This window comes from Phoca vitulina, unplaced genomic scaffold (genome assembly GCF_004348235.1).
Source record: "Phoca vitulina isolate PV1807 unplaced genomic scaffold, GSC_HSeal_1.0 scaffold1, whole genome shotgun sequence".
NCBI lineage: Eukaryota > Metazoa > Chordata > Mammalia > Carnivora > Phocidae > Phoca > Phoca vitulina.
The window spans coordinates 61,646,658-61,666,203 of NW_022589704.1; the positions used below are offsets into that span (position 1 = coordinate 61,646,658).

At 39.4% G+C, this 19,546-nt stretch overlaps 2 protein-coding genes across 5 annotated transcripts in view; one reads left to right on the top strand and one right to left on the bottom strand.

The window, feature by feature from the left end:
* Positions 1–3,814, bottom strand: part of PPIG (peptidylprolyl isomerase G) — a 46,505-nt gene extending 42,691 nt beyond the window's left edge. Inside the window, exon 1 of one of the 4 annotated variants that reach the window (XM_032408527.1) lies at positions 3,679–3,814. The gene's annotated coding sequence lies outside the window, so the exon portion shown is untranslated. Of the gene's footprint in view, positions 1–3,266; positions 3,632–3,678 lie in introns of those variants that run through there. The other 3 variants (XM_032408564.1, XM_032408536.1, XM_032408544.1) reach the window with 3 other exon arrangements.
* Positions 3,815–12,778: 8,964 nt separating this feature from the next.
* FASTKD1 (FAST kinase domains 1) overlaps positions 12,779–19,546 on the top strand; it is a 45,908-nt gene continuing 39,140 nt past the window's right edge. Inside the window, exons 1-4 of the mRNA XM_032401163.1 lie at positions 12,779–12,802; positions 12,856–12,931; positions 16,047–16,398; positions 18,138–18,203. Of these exons, the coding sequence (XP_032257054.1) occupies positions 12,779–12,802; positions 12,856–12,931; positions 16,047–16,398; positions 18,138–18,203 (518 nt within the window). The remainder of the gene's footprint in view (positions 12,803–12,855; positions 12,932–16,046; positions 16,399–18,137; positions 18,204–19,546) is intronic.

A 19,546-nucleotide genomic window follows, 5' to 3' on the forward strand; every position in this document is an offset into this window, starting at 1 on the left:
CACCAGCCTCTTCACCCTACCCCCAATACAGTTCAGAGATCAAATGAGAAATGAAAATACTGTTTCAAAAACATTTTAATGCATTTATGAATATCATATTGCTAATTAAGCACAAACAAGTTAACATTCTGAGGCATCAGAAAAGACAACTCTTCCATATGGTGCCCCCTTGCTTAGTGTCTCTGATAGTCACAAACCACTGTGCTGGTAGAAACATGAACAACAGTGCATAGGCACTTCCTAAATTCTTAAATCTTTTAGAAAACATAAAGAGAAAAGCTGTAATGTTGCCAAGTTCGGTGTTAAAAATGATATTACATACTTTCTAAACATACAATATGAGAGCATAAAACTATGCTTTGTTAGTACCGAAATAAAAAAGCCTATACTAACTGGGAAAGCCCTGCTAAACACTCTTAATATTGTACCTGCAATTACTTAAGTTTTTACAATGATAAATGTATACCACTCTCTCCAGAGATACACCTACACCATACAATAGCTACATGTTAGTCAATGAGGTAATTCCTATACAGACTTTTAAAGTTTGGAGGAACCCTAATCTGGTCCAATCTTCTGATTTTATAGATTTGACAAGAGGACTAAAGAATTGCAGTGACTGGAGCAAGGTCATAAGTTGAAAAAAGCAAGAGTTTTCTGGTTAACTACTTTAACAGCTTCACTATAGAAAACAGCTTATTCACAAATATTCCAGATAATGGCTTTTTAATTTTACCTTCTACCTTATGACCATAATGCAATGACATAATTATGAATAAACCTTAAGCTAAAGTTTATACATAATTAAGAGTAGCTTAATATATAAAGAGGCTTCATTCATTTTAAAAAATCAATGACTTAAGGAATCATTCATGTTTTAAAACAACCATTTTAATATTAAAAAAATTGATGCCTATATTTCTGGTACAACCTCTTTCAAGAAGAGGTTGGTGATTGCTTTAAGACACCTCTTAAAAGTGCAAAAGACTGGGCTCCTAGGTGGCTCAGTCGTTAAGTGTCTGCCTTCAGCTCAGGTCATGATCCCAGGGTCCTGGGATCAAGGCCCACATCGGGCTCCCTGCTTGGTGGGAAGCCTGCTTCTCCCTCTCCCACTCCCCCTGCTGTGTTCCTTCTCTCACTATGTCTCTGTCAGATAAATAAATAAAATATTTTTTAAAAAGGGGGGGGCGCCTGGGTGGCTCAGTTGGTTAAGCGGCTGCCTTCGGCTCAGGTCATGATCCCAGGGTCCTGGAATTGAGCCCCACATCGGGCTCCCTGCTCGGTGGGGAGTCTGCTTCTCCCTCTGCCTACTTGTGCTCTCTCTCTGTCAAATAAGTAAATAAAATCTTTAAAAAAAAAAAAAAAAGTGCCAAAGATTTCCTGTCTGGTACTGAAAGTACAAAGTCCCCAGTTACGGAAGTTTTCTCTGAGTATTTACACAATACTCCCTGTAGTAAATTTCAAGATGCAAGATTGGCCCACAGAAATAAAAATACAGAGTTCTTATAGAGACAGTATATGCATTAAACCAGGGTAAAACCACTGACACTAAATAAAAACTAAAGCTTGGTGCTAATATTAAAGCCCCCAAAAAGTGAAGTAACACAATGTAGCAAAAATCTGCAACAAACTCTTCAAATCACTTGAATTATCTGTGGACTCCTAATGTGACAAGCTAGACATCTTAGTATATTAGAATACTGAAACTAAGTAATACATTACAATTCTATTGAAATACCCTATTAGTAAAAAAAAAATACGGGAAAACATCAACATCTGTTTCTTAAAAGAGCAACACTGGAAGAATTAATTGCTAATGGTTCATACTATTGATGACTAGTTCATACTATTATGAATGGCTACCAATTTTCCTTTGCATGCACAATGGATGTTGCCTAACAGAAAACCTAATTTAAAATATGCAAAATATCTAAAGGACAAAAACTTTACTCAGAGGCCACTGATAACTGCAAGGCCACAATAATAAGAACCAAAAATGAAAGGCCTTTAATAAGTCACAATAAATGTAATGTATGTTCTTTAGGAGAACCACTGACTTCTTACTGAAAATCAATTTTACACAGAATTTTTAACAAACCTGATTATTTATTTCTGAAGCCCAGGGCTGATGATAGCCTGAAATCAAAATATTTTATAGATGAAGAAACTGAGGTTCAGAAAGATGGTTGAGCCAGAAACAAATCCAAATTTTCTAAACTAGGAAGTTTGCATACTTGTACACTGCTGAAAGCAGGGGAAGGCAACCCTGACAACAGCCTGCAAAGACAAAAACCTTAAAAGTAAACACAATTCAAAAAAAAAAAAAAAAAAGCACAGAATCCTACCACAAGACCCATTGTGATTTCAGGGCACCTATAATCCTGAATAATAAACCTTAAACGACGTAAAATGAACTCTAATTAAGAGAGAAGTGATTTATTATAGAAATAATCCTATCTAAAACGGTTAAAATAAAAAAAGGGGGAAATGCTAAAACGGGTAAATTTTCGGATACTTAAAAAATATGATGAGAAGCAGCCATTCTAGATATCCGTGCCTCTTCTGGATTTTACGGCACTATTGCGAAAATGTTCATACACCTCCTCACCCATTTTTACGAACCGGCAAATTACTGGCTTTTTTTTTTTTTTATACCGACACACGCACACATGCTTTCCCCTCCATTTGGTTTTAGCTACTAAAAGTTAACGGACTCCCAAAAGTCCAGAACATTTGTTTCTTGGACGTATTTGTCATCACTACTGCAAAAGCTTGGTCCTGAACAAAGTACTGCTGTAGGAATAAATTAAATCAACGGACAAAATGGTGCTTTTATAACATTTCCAAAATGACTAGTTCTCCAATCCCGCAGACCCCAACTTAGCTCCTTAAAAGACTAAAGATGAGCCAAATTCGCACACTTCCCCCAAGGCATATGGAGCTCTGAAGCCATCGCCTTCCTCCTGAAGAGTAATTATCTTCTCCTAAAAGGCCTGCGCTGCTCACAGCTCCTCGGAAACGTGGGTGAACTTCGAGACAGCCCTGGGATGTAAAGGGAAGAGCCTGGATTTGTTTTAATCAAAAGGCCTGTATCACTTAACTATGTACGATAGCCGCTGTCTGTGAGAGGAAAAGATCGGAGTAGGAGGAAAGCCTGTTTTCAGTCTAATCTTAACCCCTGTGATCCAGGCTCCTCGCCCGCAAGTCTCCAACCCTAACCTGACAGGACATCAGGTTACTCCTTCCCCACCAATTCTCCCACCTACCCCGCATTAGCGATTAGTCTTACGATTTTGAAGCATCAAAAATCACCCTCGTTCCCTAGAGTTCAGGCCGCCGCTGCTGCCGCCATATTACAGCTTGTGCGGCAAAATGCGTCAGGGAGGGAGGTGTGCGCCCAAGTGAGAGGGCGGGGGCTGGCAGGGGGAGGACCATTTCCCAGGCCCGGGAGGCACGGCTGGAGGCCCGCTCCAGCTGCAACAGCTGCAAAGCCAGAGCCAAGGTCCTTGAGGGGCTTGTTCAGGGACCAGGCAGCCCAGATACCTCGAGGCGAAGACGGTTGGCTCCGCCGGGCCTAACGCGTCGACTCCGCCCCTCTCCTCGGGCTCTTCCCGCTCTCGTACCCCCGGATTGCTGCAAAGGACGCCACCGAAACAACACGGGCTTCGCGCCACCTACCTGCTCCTGTAGTCTTCACTTCTCGGGGTCCGGTCCTTTAAAGCGCTTCAAATCTACCGCCGCCAGAAAAGGCGCTAAAGCCCACTAACCGCCTCCCTCCCCCACAAGCCAGTCCCGGCGTGGAGGGAAATCGTCGCGCAGGAAGTACGTCACCGGTTGACCGCATCTCCTGGTGGTGTGCTTTTGCTTGCGTCACCTAAGCCCTCCCTGGAGTTCTAGGATATTGGTACCTGTTAAATACCTAGTTCATAGGTAGTAAATGCTTCTGGTGTGAGTTGATTGGGAACGTTTGTAACCGTCAAAATGCCATATTCTTAGTGAAATGAAGTGCTTCATCCAGTAAACATGTATTCATCCTCTGCCAGAGTATTGGGAAGGAAGCCCTACGTTTAAGGAGCTTCCAGTTAAGCTTCCAGTTAACGCTGTGACACAAGTTTTAAAAAACAGAAACGAACAAAGTGCTAGTTGAGGGAAAGAGGAAATTACATTAGGCGTTGAGGCTCTCTCTCCTTTAAAATTCTCACAGCAACACCATGATATAGGTTATTGATGCTTGTTTTACAGATAAGGAAATCGAGGCTCAGGAAGGTTAAGTGCCTCCTCCCCCCGCTAAATACACTGTTCCTAAATACCAAAGCAAATCTTTGACTCCAAATCCAGGGCTCTCTAGGGAAAATAGGACATATATTGTGTTTTAATTATTTTAAGAGGCAAGCATCCCTAGATTGGGTTAAAAAATAAATGCCTCTGTATTTGGAAGGAGGCGGGCTGACGACAATCCTTGTGGGGACACGGAACGTGGGGTAAATGAGTTTTAAAGGAACTAGCTAAAGGAACTTAGATTTTGTTATTGTATAGAAATATTTTTCACTCATTTAGGGTAGGTAAATTATCAGCAACAGTTGGGCATGTGATATATGTAAGGGTCTCGACCAATTTTAATAGCAGTAAAACTGAAAGGACAATCCCCCTCCATATCCCCACCCCACCTTAAGGCATTGCCTGTACTGCCCGAGAGCAGCGGCACACCAATTCAAATGCTAATCTCACCCGGAAACATCCTAACAGAAACACCCATAAATAAATGTTTAATCTAGGTAGCCCTTGGCCCAGTCAGGTTGACACAAAATTAACCATCACAATGGGTATTGCACAATTTATTTATCTGTTCTACTTTAGATGGATATTTGTTTTTGAGTTTTAGCTCTTATTGAATAAAGCTTCTGTGAACATTCTTGTATCGGGTATATTAGAGAACATATATTTCACTTATATGTTGGAGATATACCTAGGAATGGAATTGCTAGATTTTAGGATATGGGTAGGATCAGTTTTGGTAGATCCAAAGAATTTTCTGAAGTGGTTGTACAATATTCTTATTGTATATACCTTGTGATTCCAGTATTGGTGAGAGCTCTCATTTGCAAATAAACCCAGCTTGAGCTAGTTTAGGTAAAATTAGGAATGTATTGCTTCATGAAACAAAACTGTTGCACAGTGTGGTGACTTTAAAATGTCTATAAATTCTCTAATGTGACTTTCTTTTAATGAATAGTAAAAGGCAGAGTGACAGTGCGATTTTGGAGACTAGGTCATAATAGGCATTTTGATTTCCTCCTCGCTGTATCTCTTGGATCACTCATTCAAGGGAAAATCAACTGCCATGTCAAGAAGATGCTTAAGCAAACTATGGAGAAGCCCATGTGACAAGAAAGGCTTTTTGGCAAAAGTCAGAAAGGAACTGAGTCCTCCTGTCAAAAGCCATGTGAGTGAGCCGTTTGGAAGCAATCCTCCAACCTCGTTAAGGCTTCAGATGACTATAGTCCTTGTTGATATCTGACTTCAGTCACATAAGAAACTGTGAGCCAGAACCGCTCAGCTAAACTACTTCTGAACTTCTGACCCACAGAAATTGTGGGATGATAAATGTTGTTTTAGGTCACTATGTCTTGGGAAGATTTATTACGATAGCAATGGATAACTAATACAGAGAAGAAAGAATAGATTGAATATCAGGGAACTTGCCTCTTGTCTAACTTGGCTTGCCTGTTTTTTGGCTACATTCTCTAGACTGAAGAGGTTACTTCACATTTTAATAATCTAAGTCGCTGCCAGCTCCAATTATAAAACTCCAGAGAAGTGTTTGAGTAGCACTGTAGTGACAGCCCCAAAATTTGTACTCCCACTTACATAGTGAGGGGTGTTGCTGGGAAGTGTCTGACCTGCCTACATTTTTTTTTTTCTTTAGCTGTCCCTTTGCATCTAAGTGAGGATAGGTGAATACTTTTCATCAGTGGAAAATAAGTGAAAATTATGTATATTACATCCAGGCCAAGATGTTTACAAAGTGCTATGTCTTCTCTCTGTCCTTTCTTCCTATTTTTGTTAGTTGGATCCAGAGAGTTTTAAGGCCCTGGGAGATTATAAAAGAAGTATAGTTTCCTGAATCTCCATATAATGAAAATTCCTCCACTGACTAGGGATATCCACACTGGAATGTGATATGATCAAGAAATCAAATTATGTTGATCCTAAAGGGTACCTGCACCACAATGTTTATAGCAGCAATGTCCACAATAGCCAAATTGTGGAAAGAGGCAAGATGTCCATCAACAGATGAATGGATAAAGAAGATATGGTATATATACATGGGATATTAGTCAGAAAGGATGAATACTTACCATTTATGTCGACATGGATGGACCTGGAGGGTATTATGCTGAGCTAAATAAGTCAATCAGAGAAAGACAGTTATCATATGGTTTCACTCATGTGGAATATAAGAAATAGCACAGAGGACCATAGGGAAAGGGAGGGAAAACTGAATGGGAAGTCATCAGAGAGGGAGAAAAACCATGAGAGACTTTTTTTTTTTTTTGAAGATTTTATTTATTTATTTGACAGAGAGGGACACAGCGAGAGAGGGAACACAAGCAGGGGGAGTAGGAGAGGGAGAACCAGGCTTCCCGCTGAGCAGGGAGCCCGATGCGGGCCTCAATCCCAGGACCCTGGGATCATGACCTGAGCCGAAGGCAGACACTTAACGACTGAGCCACCCAGGTGCTCCACCATGAGAGACTCTTAACTATAGGAAACAAACTGAGCGTTGCTGGAGGGGAGGTGGGTGGGAGGATGGGGATATTGGGTGATGGGCATTAAGGAGGGCATGTAACCTGATGAGCACTGGGTGTTATATGCAACGATGAGTTATTGAATGCTACATTTGAAACTAATGATGTACTATATGTTAGCTAATAGAATTAAAAAAAAAATCAAATTATGTTAGGTAAACCACTGACGTTTGGCTTTATTTATCACAGCAGATAGCATTACCCATCTAGTAGGCTATGGGCCTGAAGTACTAGATTTGGCCTAGCCTAGGTCATTTCAGTCTTTGTAGTGTGAAAAATGGAGTCTGATACCAAAAGAGGGGAAGTTGCTGGGCTGGGCTACTACAATTAACTTACCATTATTTTATTATTTTTAGAGATTTTTTTAAAAAGTATTTTTACTGGGGCGCCTGAGTGGCTCAGTCGTTAAGCGTCTGCCTTTTATTTTTTTTAAACATTTTATGTTTAAGTAATGTCTATACCCAACATGGGGCTTGAACCCTGAGATCAAGAGTCACAGTCTCAGGGTACCTGGGTGGCTCAGTCGGGTTGGGCATCTGTCTTTGGCTCAGGTCATGATCCTGGGGTCCTTGGATCAAGTCCTGCATCAGTCTCCCTGCTCAGCGGGGAGCCTCCTTCTCCCTTTTCCTCTCCCTCTGCCTCTCCCCCTGCTTGTGTGGTCTCTCACTCTCTCTCAAATAAATAAATAAAATCTTAAAAAAAAAAAAAAAGAGTCACAGTCTCCACTGACTGAGCCCACTCCAACTTACCTTTTTTTAGAAGAATGAAAAATTTCGTTTCTACCCACAGAAAATGACAAATTATTGTTTGTTCTTATTTTCTTCTATATCACCAATCATATCATCAAAAATGTTAAACTTTTCAAAAATACATGCTTGTTGTCACATATATTTTACAATAATATAAGGTATTGTAAAATTCTGAACATTCCATAGAGGTTTAAAAATAATTGCCCCTTTTTCTAATTCCTTTCCCTTGAGATACCCAATAATATTCTTTTCTATTCCTGTACTAACACTTAAAACTTTCCCTTCCTTCAACAAAAATGAGATCCCATCACACATATTACTCTTAAAATGCTTTTGTTTGCATAAAAATATATTATGAGCATTTTTTGATATCTATATACCATTCCATAGTATGGATATACTACAATATATCCAGCCATTCTTCTTTTTTTTTTTTTTTAAAGATTTTATTTATTTATTTGACAGAGAGATAGAGAGCACAAGTGGGCAGAGTGGCAGGCAGAGGGAGAGGGAGAAGCAGGCTCTCCGATGAGCAGGGAGCCCGATGCGGGGTTTGATCCCAGGACCCTGGGATCATGACCTGAGCCGAAGGCAGCTGCTTAACCAACTGAGCCATCCAGGCACCCCTATCCAGCCATTCTTCTCTTGGACATTTCAGTTGTTTCAAGTTTTGGTTAATACAAAAATTACTGTAATAAACATCTTTTACATATATCCTTATGTATTGATGCTTATAAATCTGCAGGAAAGATAGCCAGAAGTGAGATTAATGCATCTCAGAATATGTACACTTTTCAATGTGACATATAGTACCCGATTAGTATCCTGAAAGGTTGAGGCACTTTAAGATTGTATAAAAATGGCTCTTTTCCTTCATGAAGGTTTCCAATTTTTTTTAGTTTTTGCCAATTTAATGGATGAAGGAATCTTATCATCTTATTTTGTAATTTCCTTATTGCCAGTGAGGTTGCCCTTTTCTTTTTAATTGAATACCTTTTTTTTTTAATTGTAGTAAAATACACAATCTTAGCTGTTTTTTAAAAAGATTTTACTTAGGGGCGCCTGGGTGGCTCAGTCATTAAGCGTCTGTCTTCGGCTCAGGTCATGATCCCAGGGTCCTTGGAACGAGCCCCGCATCGGGCTCTCTGCTCAGCGGGAAGCCTGCTTCTCCCTCTCCCACTCCCCCTGCTTGTGTCCCCTCTCTTGCTCTCTCTCTCTGTCAAATAAATAAATAAAATATTTTTTAAAAAGACTTTATTTATTTATTTGAGAGAGAGTGAGCACAGTGCGGGGGGGGGGGGGAGAGCAGAGGGAGAAGCAGACTCCCCACCGAACAGGGAGCCTGACGGGTGACCTGGACTCCAGGATCATGACCTGGACTCTGAGATCATGACCAGAGGCTTAACTGACTGATCCACCCAGGTGCCCCAATCTTAGCCATTTTTAAGTGTATTGTTCAGTAGCATTAAGTATAGTCACTTTGTGAAATCAATCTTTAGAACTTTTTGTCTTGCAAAACTGTAGCTTTATACCCACTGAACAACTCTCCATTACCTTTTCCCCACATCTCCTACTAACTGCTATTCTACTTTTTGTTTCTATGGATTTGACTACTCTAGGTACCTCATATGAATGGAATCATACAATATTTGTTCTTCTGTGTCTGGCTTATTTCATTTAGCAAAGTGTCTTCAAGGTTCATCCATGTTGTAGCATGTGTCAGAATTTCCTTTCTTTTTAAGGCTGAATAAAATCCCACTATATGTATATATGACATTTTCTTTAACCATTTATCTGTCAATGGACACTTGGGTTGCTTCTACATTTTAGCTATTGTACATAATGCTGCTACGAACATTGCTGTTTAAATATTTGCTCAAGTTCCTGCTTTTAATTCTTTTGAGTATTCAGAAATAAAATCACTAGATTACATGATAATTCTGTTTAATTTTTTGAGGAACCACCATACTGTTTTCCCCACAGCAGCTGCACCTTTTTACATTCCCACCAGTAATACACAAGGGTTCCAGTTTCTCCACATCCTTCCCAACACTTGTTGTTTTCTGATTTTTTTAGTAATAGCCATCCTATTGGGTGTGAAGTGGTCTCTCATTGTACTTTGATTTGCATTTCCCTAATGATAAGTGATGTTGAACATTTTTTCATGTGCCTGTGACCATGGAGAAATGTCTGTTCAAGTCCTTTGCCCATTGAAAAAAATTTTTGTCACTGATTTGTATGAGTTCTTCATATTTTCTGGATATTAATCTATCAGATATATCATTTGCAAATATTTTCTCCCATTCTGTGGGTTGCCTTTTCACTCTATTAACAGTGTTCTTTGATGAATGAAAGTTTTAAATTTTGATGAAGTCAAGGATGCCTGGGTGGCTCATTCAGTTAAGTGTCTGCCTTTGGCTCAGGTCATGATCCCAGGGACCTGGGATGGAGTCCCGCATCAGGCTCCTTGCTCAGCGGGGAGCCTGCTTCTCCCTCTCCCACTCCCCCTTGCTTGTGCTCTCTCTCTCTCTGACAAATAAATAAATAAAATCTTTAAAAAAAATAAATTTTGATGAAGTCCAATTTACTTAGTTTTTTCTCTTCTTGCCTGTGCTGTTGGTGTTATATACAACAAACACATTTTTACTGGCAGAATTACTCCAGGAGAAAAACATTCAAATTAATTTGTGAGGGGGAAGAAAACAGTCTCTGATGTTGGAGAAACTGGCCTAATGCTCATTGTTAAGACTCAATGTTATTTCGGGGTGCCTGGGTGGCTCAGTTGGTTAAGTGGCTGCCTTCGGCTCAGGTCATGATCCCGGGGTCCTGGGATCGAGCCCCGTGTCGGGCTCCCTGCTCGGCGGGGAGCCTGCTTCTCCCTCTCCCTCTGCCTGCCTCTCTGCCTACTTGTTCTCTCTCTATCTCTCTGTCAAATAAATAAATAAAATCTTAAAAAAAAAAAAAGACTCAATGTTATTTCAAACTATTCTGGCAGGGCTTAAAGCATATTGTCCTCCTGTTGGACATAAACAATCTCACAGAACATTGACATCAGACAAGGTCACTGTGCCACACAAAATACCAAAGATACACCTCTCATTAAATGAGTGAATGCTACTTCTTTACCAATTTCAGCTTTATTCCCCCGTTAGTCTGCTTTTCTTATACTTAGATGTATTAGATGCCCAATCATAGAATTGCCCTGCTTCCTTAGAGCACCCAAGATAGAGCAAACATTTTCTTCCTTAGACCTTCCCCAAAATTACCCAGTCAAAGCCCAAATCCTATAATAGTTTCTTTCTAGTACTCTTTTACTGAGCAGCTAAATGATTCCCTGCAGTGTGCATTTTCCTTAGCTGCAACAAGTAATAAACCTCAACTGCAGGCTTCTTGTGATTTTTGGCTGAAGGGCATTGACATTTGCTAGGAGGAAATTAAGAGCCATACTTTGTTACCCACTTGTTAGCTCTTGTAAAAGATGCTTCAGCTAGAATACAATTTTATAGCTATGGACTTAAATTATTACCTTAATTTTGTTCTCAGGTGTGATTTATACATAAATATATATCTTATGAATGCCCTAGACTGCAAGTAAAGAAAAAAGTTGCTAACAGTGACTAAACAAAAGGGTTTCCTTTCCGTACATAAACAAGATTCCAAAGGAAGGCAAGCTTCTGGTATTCGTTTCTTAGGCCAGTCTCCTTACAATTTTGCAAACTGGTGAGAAGGATATGAACAGGTCCCAACAGTGAAGAAACTATAGTTAGTCTCTTCTAGATAGTCCTGACACTATCATTTAGGCCTTATTGTTGCCAGGAGCTGGTCTGGCACTCATAGCTCAGCGTTGGTATTCTGTTGAACAATTGCAGAACACCAACATGAGACAAGGCCACTATCTGACTATGATGGAACAAGACACAGACAAGACCATTCCATAATCATACAGAACTGAGACCAAAACAAGAACATTGTCCAAATCACAAAAAATGACCAAACATCTACCTGTCCTGGCTTTTATGAGTGACTGCTCCCTCTTTATCAAATACAGCTGTAACCTCACTTCATTCCTCCTGCCCTATAGACAAAGTTTATTAAGTTACCCAATAATGGAATTATCCCTGCTTCCTCACAGCATCCAGTCCAGAGAAAAGCTCCCTTAGCCTCCCCCAAATCACTTAACACAAGGCTGAATACCATAATAAGTTCTTTCTAACACCTTCTTAATTTGACACTCCTTGGGGTGTGTTCTGCTTCATTGCAACTGGTCAGTAATCCCAACTTTAACTACAGGTCTTTGACTGAAGGGTATTGACACAGGTTATGCCCAGTTTCATCCCTATGCTTTTTCTGATGTTTGTTCTGAAACTCTATCTATTCTGTGCATTAAGGTCAACCTCAATCTTCAAATCTGTTATCAGTTGATCTGTTTCCAAACAATCTAAATCAGTGCAACTCAAAATGTGCTCTGCCATTAGTGGTTGTCTATGGTGTTGGAGGTGGGGGATGGGAAGTGACTGCTATTGGTTAGCTGGTTTCTTTTTGGACTTAATGAAAATATTTTAAAATGAATTGTGGTAATGCTCCACAGCGCTAAATTAGGAAAAACATTAAATTGTACACTGTAAATGGGTAAATTGCTTGGTGTGTAAATTATTTTTCAATAAAGCTGTTAAAAAAAAAGTACGGTTCCAAAGACTGGCCTCACTGTGACACAAGGGCTGATACTGAGAGTAAGAGTTTACTCTTATAGCCATTTGACAGTTATTTCATATATGTTGAATATTGTAAGAAACAAAAATCCACCTGTGTGTTTTCCCTGTTTACCTTTTCAAATCTCTATTTTCTAAATATTCATTTTTTATTATACATATATTTTAAAGATTTTATTTATTTATTTGTCAGAGAGAGAGAGAGAGAGAAAGAGAGAGAGAGCACAAGCAGGGAGAACAGCAGGCAGAGGGAGAAGCAAGCTCCCTGCTGAGCAAGGAGCCTGAAGTGGGACTTGATCCCAGGACCCTGGGATTATGAACTGAGCCAAAGGCAGACGCTTAACTAACTGAGCCACCCAGGCGTCCCATTTTTTATTATATATTATTAAAATAATCAGTCTTCCATGGACTGGGAGAAAACCTCAGATGATTGGGAAACAATGACCTAAAGCACCTGTAACTTCAACAGTTTAAAACGTGTTGTCCCAGAGTCTCTCAACGTGGAACTACAATGCCCAGAATTCCCCGCGAATGCGTAAGCGACGCCCATTCCGTTGGCCTCGCCGCTGCGTCCTCTGGGGCATGTAGTACGTGCCTTCCGCTGAGCACGCTCTGCTGTCCCGGCACTTTTTCCCGGTTTGGGGACTGGATCGTCAGAAGATAGGTGATGTCTCTCGAGGAAAGGCTGCAAACTATGTGATGTGGGTGGACGGGAGGGAACGCCACAACCGAGCCTGTTACGTCACTTGTTGGGGACCAGAAATAGCCCTGACTTATGAGCTATCGTGACGAGCGTTACCTGGAATCCTCCAGAAAAGTTGGAGCTTGTTGAGGGAAGAGCTTAACCTGCAAGTCAGGGCCGGGCAGCGGCGGCAGGTTTTCTATCACCCAGCGTGTTTTCGGTCCCGAGATGCAGGGTTTAGCTGAGAACCTCCTTCCGGGTATTGGATTTTTCCAGTGCTTGGAGGAGGGCAGGGCTGAGCCCACTGCTAGAGGGGACGCGGGAGATCACTTTCATTGGTTCAGGGCTTACTGTGCGCCCAGCGTGGAGAATGCTTGTCATTTATACAGGCTTTCACTGTTTACCCTGCACTCATAGTCCCAAGGCCCCTCCTTTGGTTAAATGCCTTCCCCAAGGTCATTTATCTGGGGGCAGAACTGGGGACTTGACGTGTTGGTATTCTAGCCATTGAGCTGCTTCCATTTTCTTTTCTTTTTTTTTTTTTTTTTTTTAAGTTTTATTTATTTGACAGAGAGAAAGACAGCCAGAGAGGGAACACAAGCAAGGGGAGTGGGAGAGGGAGAAGCAGGCTTCCCGCCGAGCAGGGAGCCCGATGCGGGGCTGGATCCCAGGACCCCAGAATCATGACCCGAGCCGAAGGCAGACGCCTAACGACTGAGCCACCCAGGCGCCCCTGCGTCCATTTTCTATTGTGGGTAGATAGGAGAATCTTGAAGATATCCTTGCTGTGTACAGGGTTTTTGTATATGTGTGTGACCCAGGTTGGCTTTGGTCAGCATGCTGTACTGATAGCCACAAAGTACCAATACTGTTTTTTTTCTTTCTTGTGAACAGACAGCTTAGCATAGCTGTAGAGAGGAGTCTGAGGCAATCTTTTAGTGTTGGTTTTGTTGATGTAAGGTGTTACAAGTTGAAAGAATTGAAGTAACTGGGTGATTGTCTCAGCTTCACAAGTACTAGAATAGTTTTTTAACCTTTTTGAAAATAGCTTTTCTTATCTGTAAAATGCAAATGATAATATCTACCTGATAGGTTAGTTGAGAGAATTTAATGGAATAATATATTTTAGAAGTCCTTTGTGAAATGTTTCAGAAGTGTTAGATGCTATGATTTTAGTCCCAGCTTTTCTGTTGTTTCTGAATTAGAAATATAAACATTTATAATATATTTTTAAAACAAATTATCCTTTTTCATAATTATCTTCGGTTCTTAAATTGCTTCATCATGTCTTGATACATTTCTTGATTTCTTTATATGTCCTGATTGGAGCTTTAATCATCTTGCTTATTGGTTTAAACTGATCTAAGGTCAATAGTGACCAAACCATTTGAGTTCTTTTAGAGTACCAGAAGAAAGGGGCAAGAAATTATCCTGAAAGTAAATATACCAGAAACTATTCTTCTGAAAAAATTTTTAAAAAAACATTTTACTTATTTATTTTAGAGAGAGAGGGAGAGTGCACACGTGCAAGCGGAGGGGGAAGCAGAGGGGCAGGGAGAGGGAAAGAATCTCAGGCTGACTGGGTGCTAAGGGCAGAGCCTGGTCCTGGGCTGGATCCTACCACCCTGAGATCATGACCTGAACAGAAACCGAGAGTCGGTCGCTTAACCAACTGAGTCACCCAGGTGCCCCTGAAAAAAATTATTTGTTAACTTATTTTATAAAAGATTTTATTTATTTATTTGACATAGAACAAGAGAGAGCATGAGTTGGGTGGGGGGGCAGAGGGAGAGGGAGAAGCAAGCTCTCCACTGAGCAGGGAGCCAGACATGGGCTTCATCCCAGGACTCTGGGATCATGACCCAAGTCGAAGGCAGATGTTTAACTGACTGAACCACCTGAAAAAACGTTTTTAAAAAAATGTATGGCTCTTGGGGTGCCTGGGTGGCTCAGTCGTTAAGCGTCTGCCTTCAGCTCAGGTCATGATCCCAGGGTCCTGGGATCGAGCCCCGCATCAGGCTCCCTGCTCCGCAGAGAGCCTGCTTCTCCCTCTCCCACTCCCCCTGCTGTGTTCCCTCGCTTGCTGTGTCTCTCTCTGTCAAATAAATAAATAAAACCTTAAAAAAAAAATGTATGGCTCTGAATTAATGGCTGTTCCTTGTAAAAGTGTTAAAGGTGATATATTTATTTATTGCAAATAGTTTGACTCATTTGTTTAAAAAGATGGTTCTGAGTTTAAGATTTTTTTCCCTTCTGCTTTTGTGATCAAATTTGAAAGCTACATATATGTCAGATTTAACAAACATTTTTTATTTTTTTATTTTTTTTAAAGATTTTATTTATTTATTTGACAGAGAGAGACACAGCGAGAGAGGGAACACAAGCAGGGGAGTGGGAGAGGGAGAAGCAGGCTCCCCGCGGAGCAGGGAGCCTGATGTGGGACTCGATCCCAGGACCCTGGGATCATGACCTGAGCCGAAGGCAGTCGCTTAACCAACTGAGCCACCCAGGCGCCCAACAAACATTTTTTAAATGGAGTGCAGAAAGAAGTCCCTTTTCCTGGATACTTAGTTTCGGACCAAATCCTGCTGTTTGCTTCAGACTAAGAACAAAGTCTCTAGTGGGGCGCCTGGGTGGCTCAGTTGGTTGAGCATCTGCCTTTGGCTCGGGTCATGATCTCAGGGTCCTGAGATCGAGCCCCACATCAGGCTCCCTGCTCAGTGGGGAGTCTGCTTCTCCCTCTTCCTCGGCTTGTCTACCCCCCACCCACCTCTGCTTGTGTACTCTCTCTGAAATAAATGAAATCTTAAAAAAAAAAAGAACAAAGTCTCTAGTTAATGCAGAAAAAGCTTGTTACTTTAATTTGAATTTTGGAACTCATTTGTTATTAATAATATTAGCATAACCATGTTAAACCAATCCTTTTACAGAAGCTGCATGTTGGAATGAATGGGATTTGGAGTTAAAATGGAAGCAAAATACGTGAAGGAAAAATAGTTACCTTTTTATCAGCATATTGCACCTGACTACTAGTTGCAAATGGTTTTCATTACCTAAGAAAATTTGTGATGTAAATGAAAAATTACCTTTCTTTTAGACTCATTGTTTGTAAATATGCTTCGCCTAAGAGCTATTTGTCCATTCTCCTGGAGAGTGTTTCAGTTTCGAACCTGCAGCTGTAAACCACTAATTAGCCAGATGATTACGTGTACAGATGAAGAGCAAGTATTTGATCTTATTGAAAAAAACAAAGCCATACTTTCAGAAAAGCAAGTGGAATGTGCATTTAATATACTTTGGCAGTTTCAAAAGCAGAAGACCAGCTTTTTAAAAAATGTTGAATGTATCAGAGAGCATCCCCAATTTCTTACTCTTCATAATTTAGCTACAAGTCAAATGGAATTCATGAATGATGATACCCTGGTGAATGTCTTGTACATCACACAACAGTAAGTAACGTACTTTTAGATTTTATAGAAATGATTGTAGTTTATTTTTATATCTTAATTTTCTAAAAATCTCTTTGAAATGAAAAACTGCGGTTTTTTTCTGTAAATAGTTTTCCTGATCATCTAATATTTTTAAGATGTTTAGAAGATATTCATTGTATATGTATATCAAATATCCTGTTGTGCAACCTAAATATATACAATTTTTATTTGTTAATCATAATTTAGTAAAGCTGGGAAAACATTAAAAAAAAAAAAAGAAATTTTACGTTGTTTGCAAGGGAATCCAGCCTGCAGAAGAACTGGATTTTCTGAATAAAGTATCTAGCAGATATATAAGAGAAAAATAACACACAAAAGTTGCAATACGTCTGTTTCTTCGTCTCATTGATGGAAAAACAGCAGTTTTCTCACATGATTATCCAGCCTGTATATCAGTATACATTTGCTTTCTCAGTGGTCGTGTTAACTTGGAAAATGATGAATAAGACAAAATTAAACAAGTCTTTTTTGCAGGACTCTTCAGAGCCTTTAATATGTTAATATATATTATAAATATCTATGCAAGGTCAGGTTCCAGCTTACCAAAACATTGTGTTAAATACCTCATCAGACTCATTTCTGTTAGGCAGATGGAGAAATGCTGCTTGGTGATGATTTGTCTAAAAACTATATTTCTATGTTTCCCTTCTAAGTCATATTTTAATAATGGAAAGATTTCAAGAATAAAATATAATTTTGTTTTCATGTTTTAAAAACAACGTGTAGTTCAATTTTGCTTCATGGCTCAACCTGAAAGTCTTTGATTTTTAGGAGACAAACTAATATAGCCTTAACAATATAAAGATGTTGAAATTGGTTAAAAAGAGATTTTTATACATACAAAATACAGTGTATGTGTTTTAGTTATATAGAAAGTATTCATTGTTAATGAAGATATACTGGAAGAGGGACTCTTATGTGCTCTGGTGGTACAATATATATCAAAAACTATAAAAATACCCTGGATCCAATAATTTTGCTTCTAGGATTTATCCTAAGAAAGTAATCGGCGATACATATAAAGGTTATTGTATGTTGATATTCATCTCAACAATTTTTATAATATTGAAAAACTAAAATTCTAAAAGTAGTTGTGTGTTTAAATGATATTATATTCACGTAAGGGAATAGTGTACAATGTTTAAAAATTGTTGTGAACAATATGTCTTGGGCAAATGTCCATAATATAATGTTAACTTATTGAAAAAGGCAGAATATAAAAGTGTAAAAGAAATATGTGTATTTCATATGTGTGTAGAAAAGATAACTGGAATGAAATGTTCCAAACTAATGATGGTGGTTATTTATTAGTACAGATACCTATAAATGATTTTTAGTACCCTGTTCAAGTTTTTCTTTATTTTACAAACTCTCTCCTATAAAAATATTTTTGTAATCAGAGCAAATTAATATATATTATGTGTACTTATAATATGTATCATTAAACATTTTCATTGTTCAGTGGAAGGCATTGAACAGATAAAAGAATGAGAGAGGCATGGGATAAAATGTAGATGTTTATTATATTGTATCAAGGAAACAGAATACTGAAAAGGGAATGGACCAGAAATAAGGACTGTGTAAGAGTACGATAACTTGAAGTTCACTTTTGCATTATAATTCTTACTTGCATAATTGTTTTTAATAATTTAAAAGTGTTTATGTATGGAAAATGATTTTCTCTTGATTTTATTGAGGTGTGCCACTGAGGCCCATGACCTGGTTGCAGCGCTAGTTACAGAAGCATGGAGAAGACTGGAAAGGCAAGTACTCTGGTTTCATCATCTTAGATCACAGTTACCCTATTGAAGGTTAGCTCAGTAAAATCTTGTAGAGAAAGAATGGGGAGCTGCTGCCTACCTATCAAGCTTCACTGAAAAAAAAAATGTGAACTCATTTAGGTTGAGGATTTTTTGATTGTGTAAAGGAAAATAATAAGGAATGTGTATTTTTCTTAAGAGAGAAAGAAAACTCGAATATTTTCTCTTTAAGAGTGGGAACAGTGTGCTTTTGCACATATATAATTAATCAAAATATAAGTAAGATGCAGTAACAGCTATTTGGCTTTTTGGATCTTCTTTTCTGAAAGATTCTACTTCAGAAAGAAAAGATTCAAGGTGCTTGGCTGACTTAATTGGTAGAACATGAGATTCTTGATCTTGGCATTGTGAGTTCGAGCCTATATTGGGGGTAGAGTTCACTTAAAAAACTTAAAAAAAAAAAAAAGAAAAGATTCTCTGAGTGATAGTTGAGAAAAGAAGACACCAGTTTACTAGAAAGGGAAACTACTTAACATTGTTTAGCAGCATTTGTAGGTACTTATTCATCACTTCTTCTTTATGGAGAGGCAATGAACATAACTCATAGGTGACTTAGAAGTTTTCAAGTCTACTGCTGTGAATACGATCAGATCTCTTTCCTGTACATAGCTATATTTGTAGCATGTTGCCATAATCATTAATCACCTAGAAAAATGTAAAATTTGTTCAGGGTGTTCTTATGAGCATAGAGAAGTCTATTTTTTTTTTTTTTTTAAGAGATTTTATTTATTTATTTGAGAGAGAGAGAGAGATCACAAGTAGTCACATAGGCAGGCAGAGGGAGAGGGAGAAGCAGGCTTCCCGCTGAGCACAGAGCCTGATGTGGGGCTTGATCCCAGGACGCTGGGATCATGAGCAGACCCTCAACCGACTGAGCCACCCAGGTGCCCCTAGAGAAGTCTATGTGAGAAACTCCATTTATAAAAAAAAGGGAGATAATAACAGACCTTATTTTGGAAAATGTTTAGCTGTTTCTGAAAATTTTGAACTTTTTAACATAGGGATTCAGCATAGCCTGTATCCATTATTAGTGGAGTATAACAAATGTTAGTGAAGAAAGGGAAAATCAAAGTGGGAAAGAGAAAGGAGGATTTAAAAAAGAACAGAGAGGTGGTTCAAGATGGTGGCACAGGAAGACCCTACTCACTCTACCAAGGACACACCAAATCTACAGATACCTATGGAACAACTGTCTCTGAAAAAGACCTGAGGACTAGCTGAACAACTCCTCCAAAACAGATGATCCAAGGCCACCTCGAGATAGGTGGGAGAGGCAGAGTCATGGT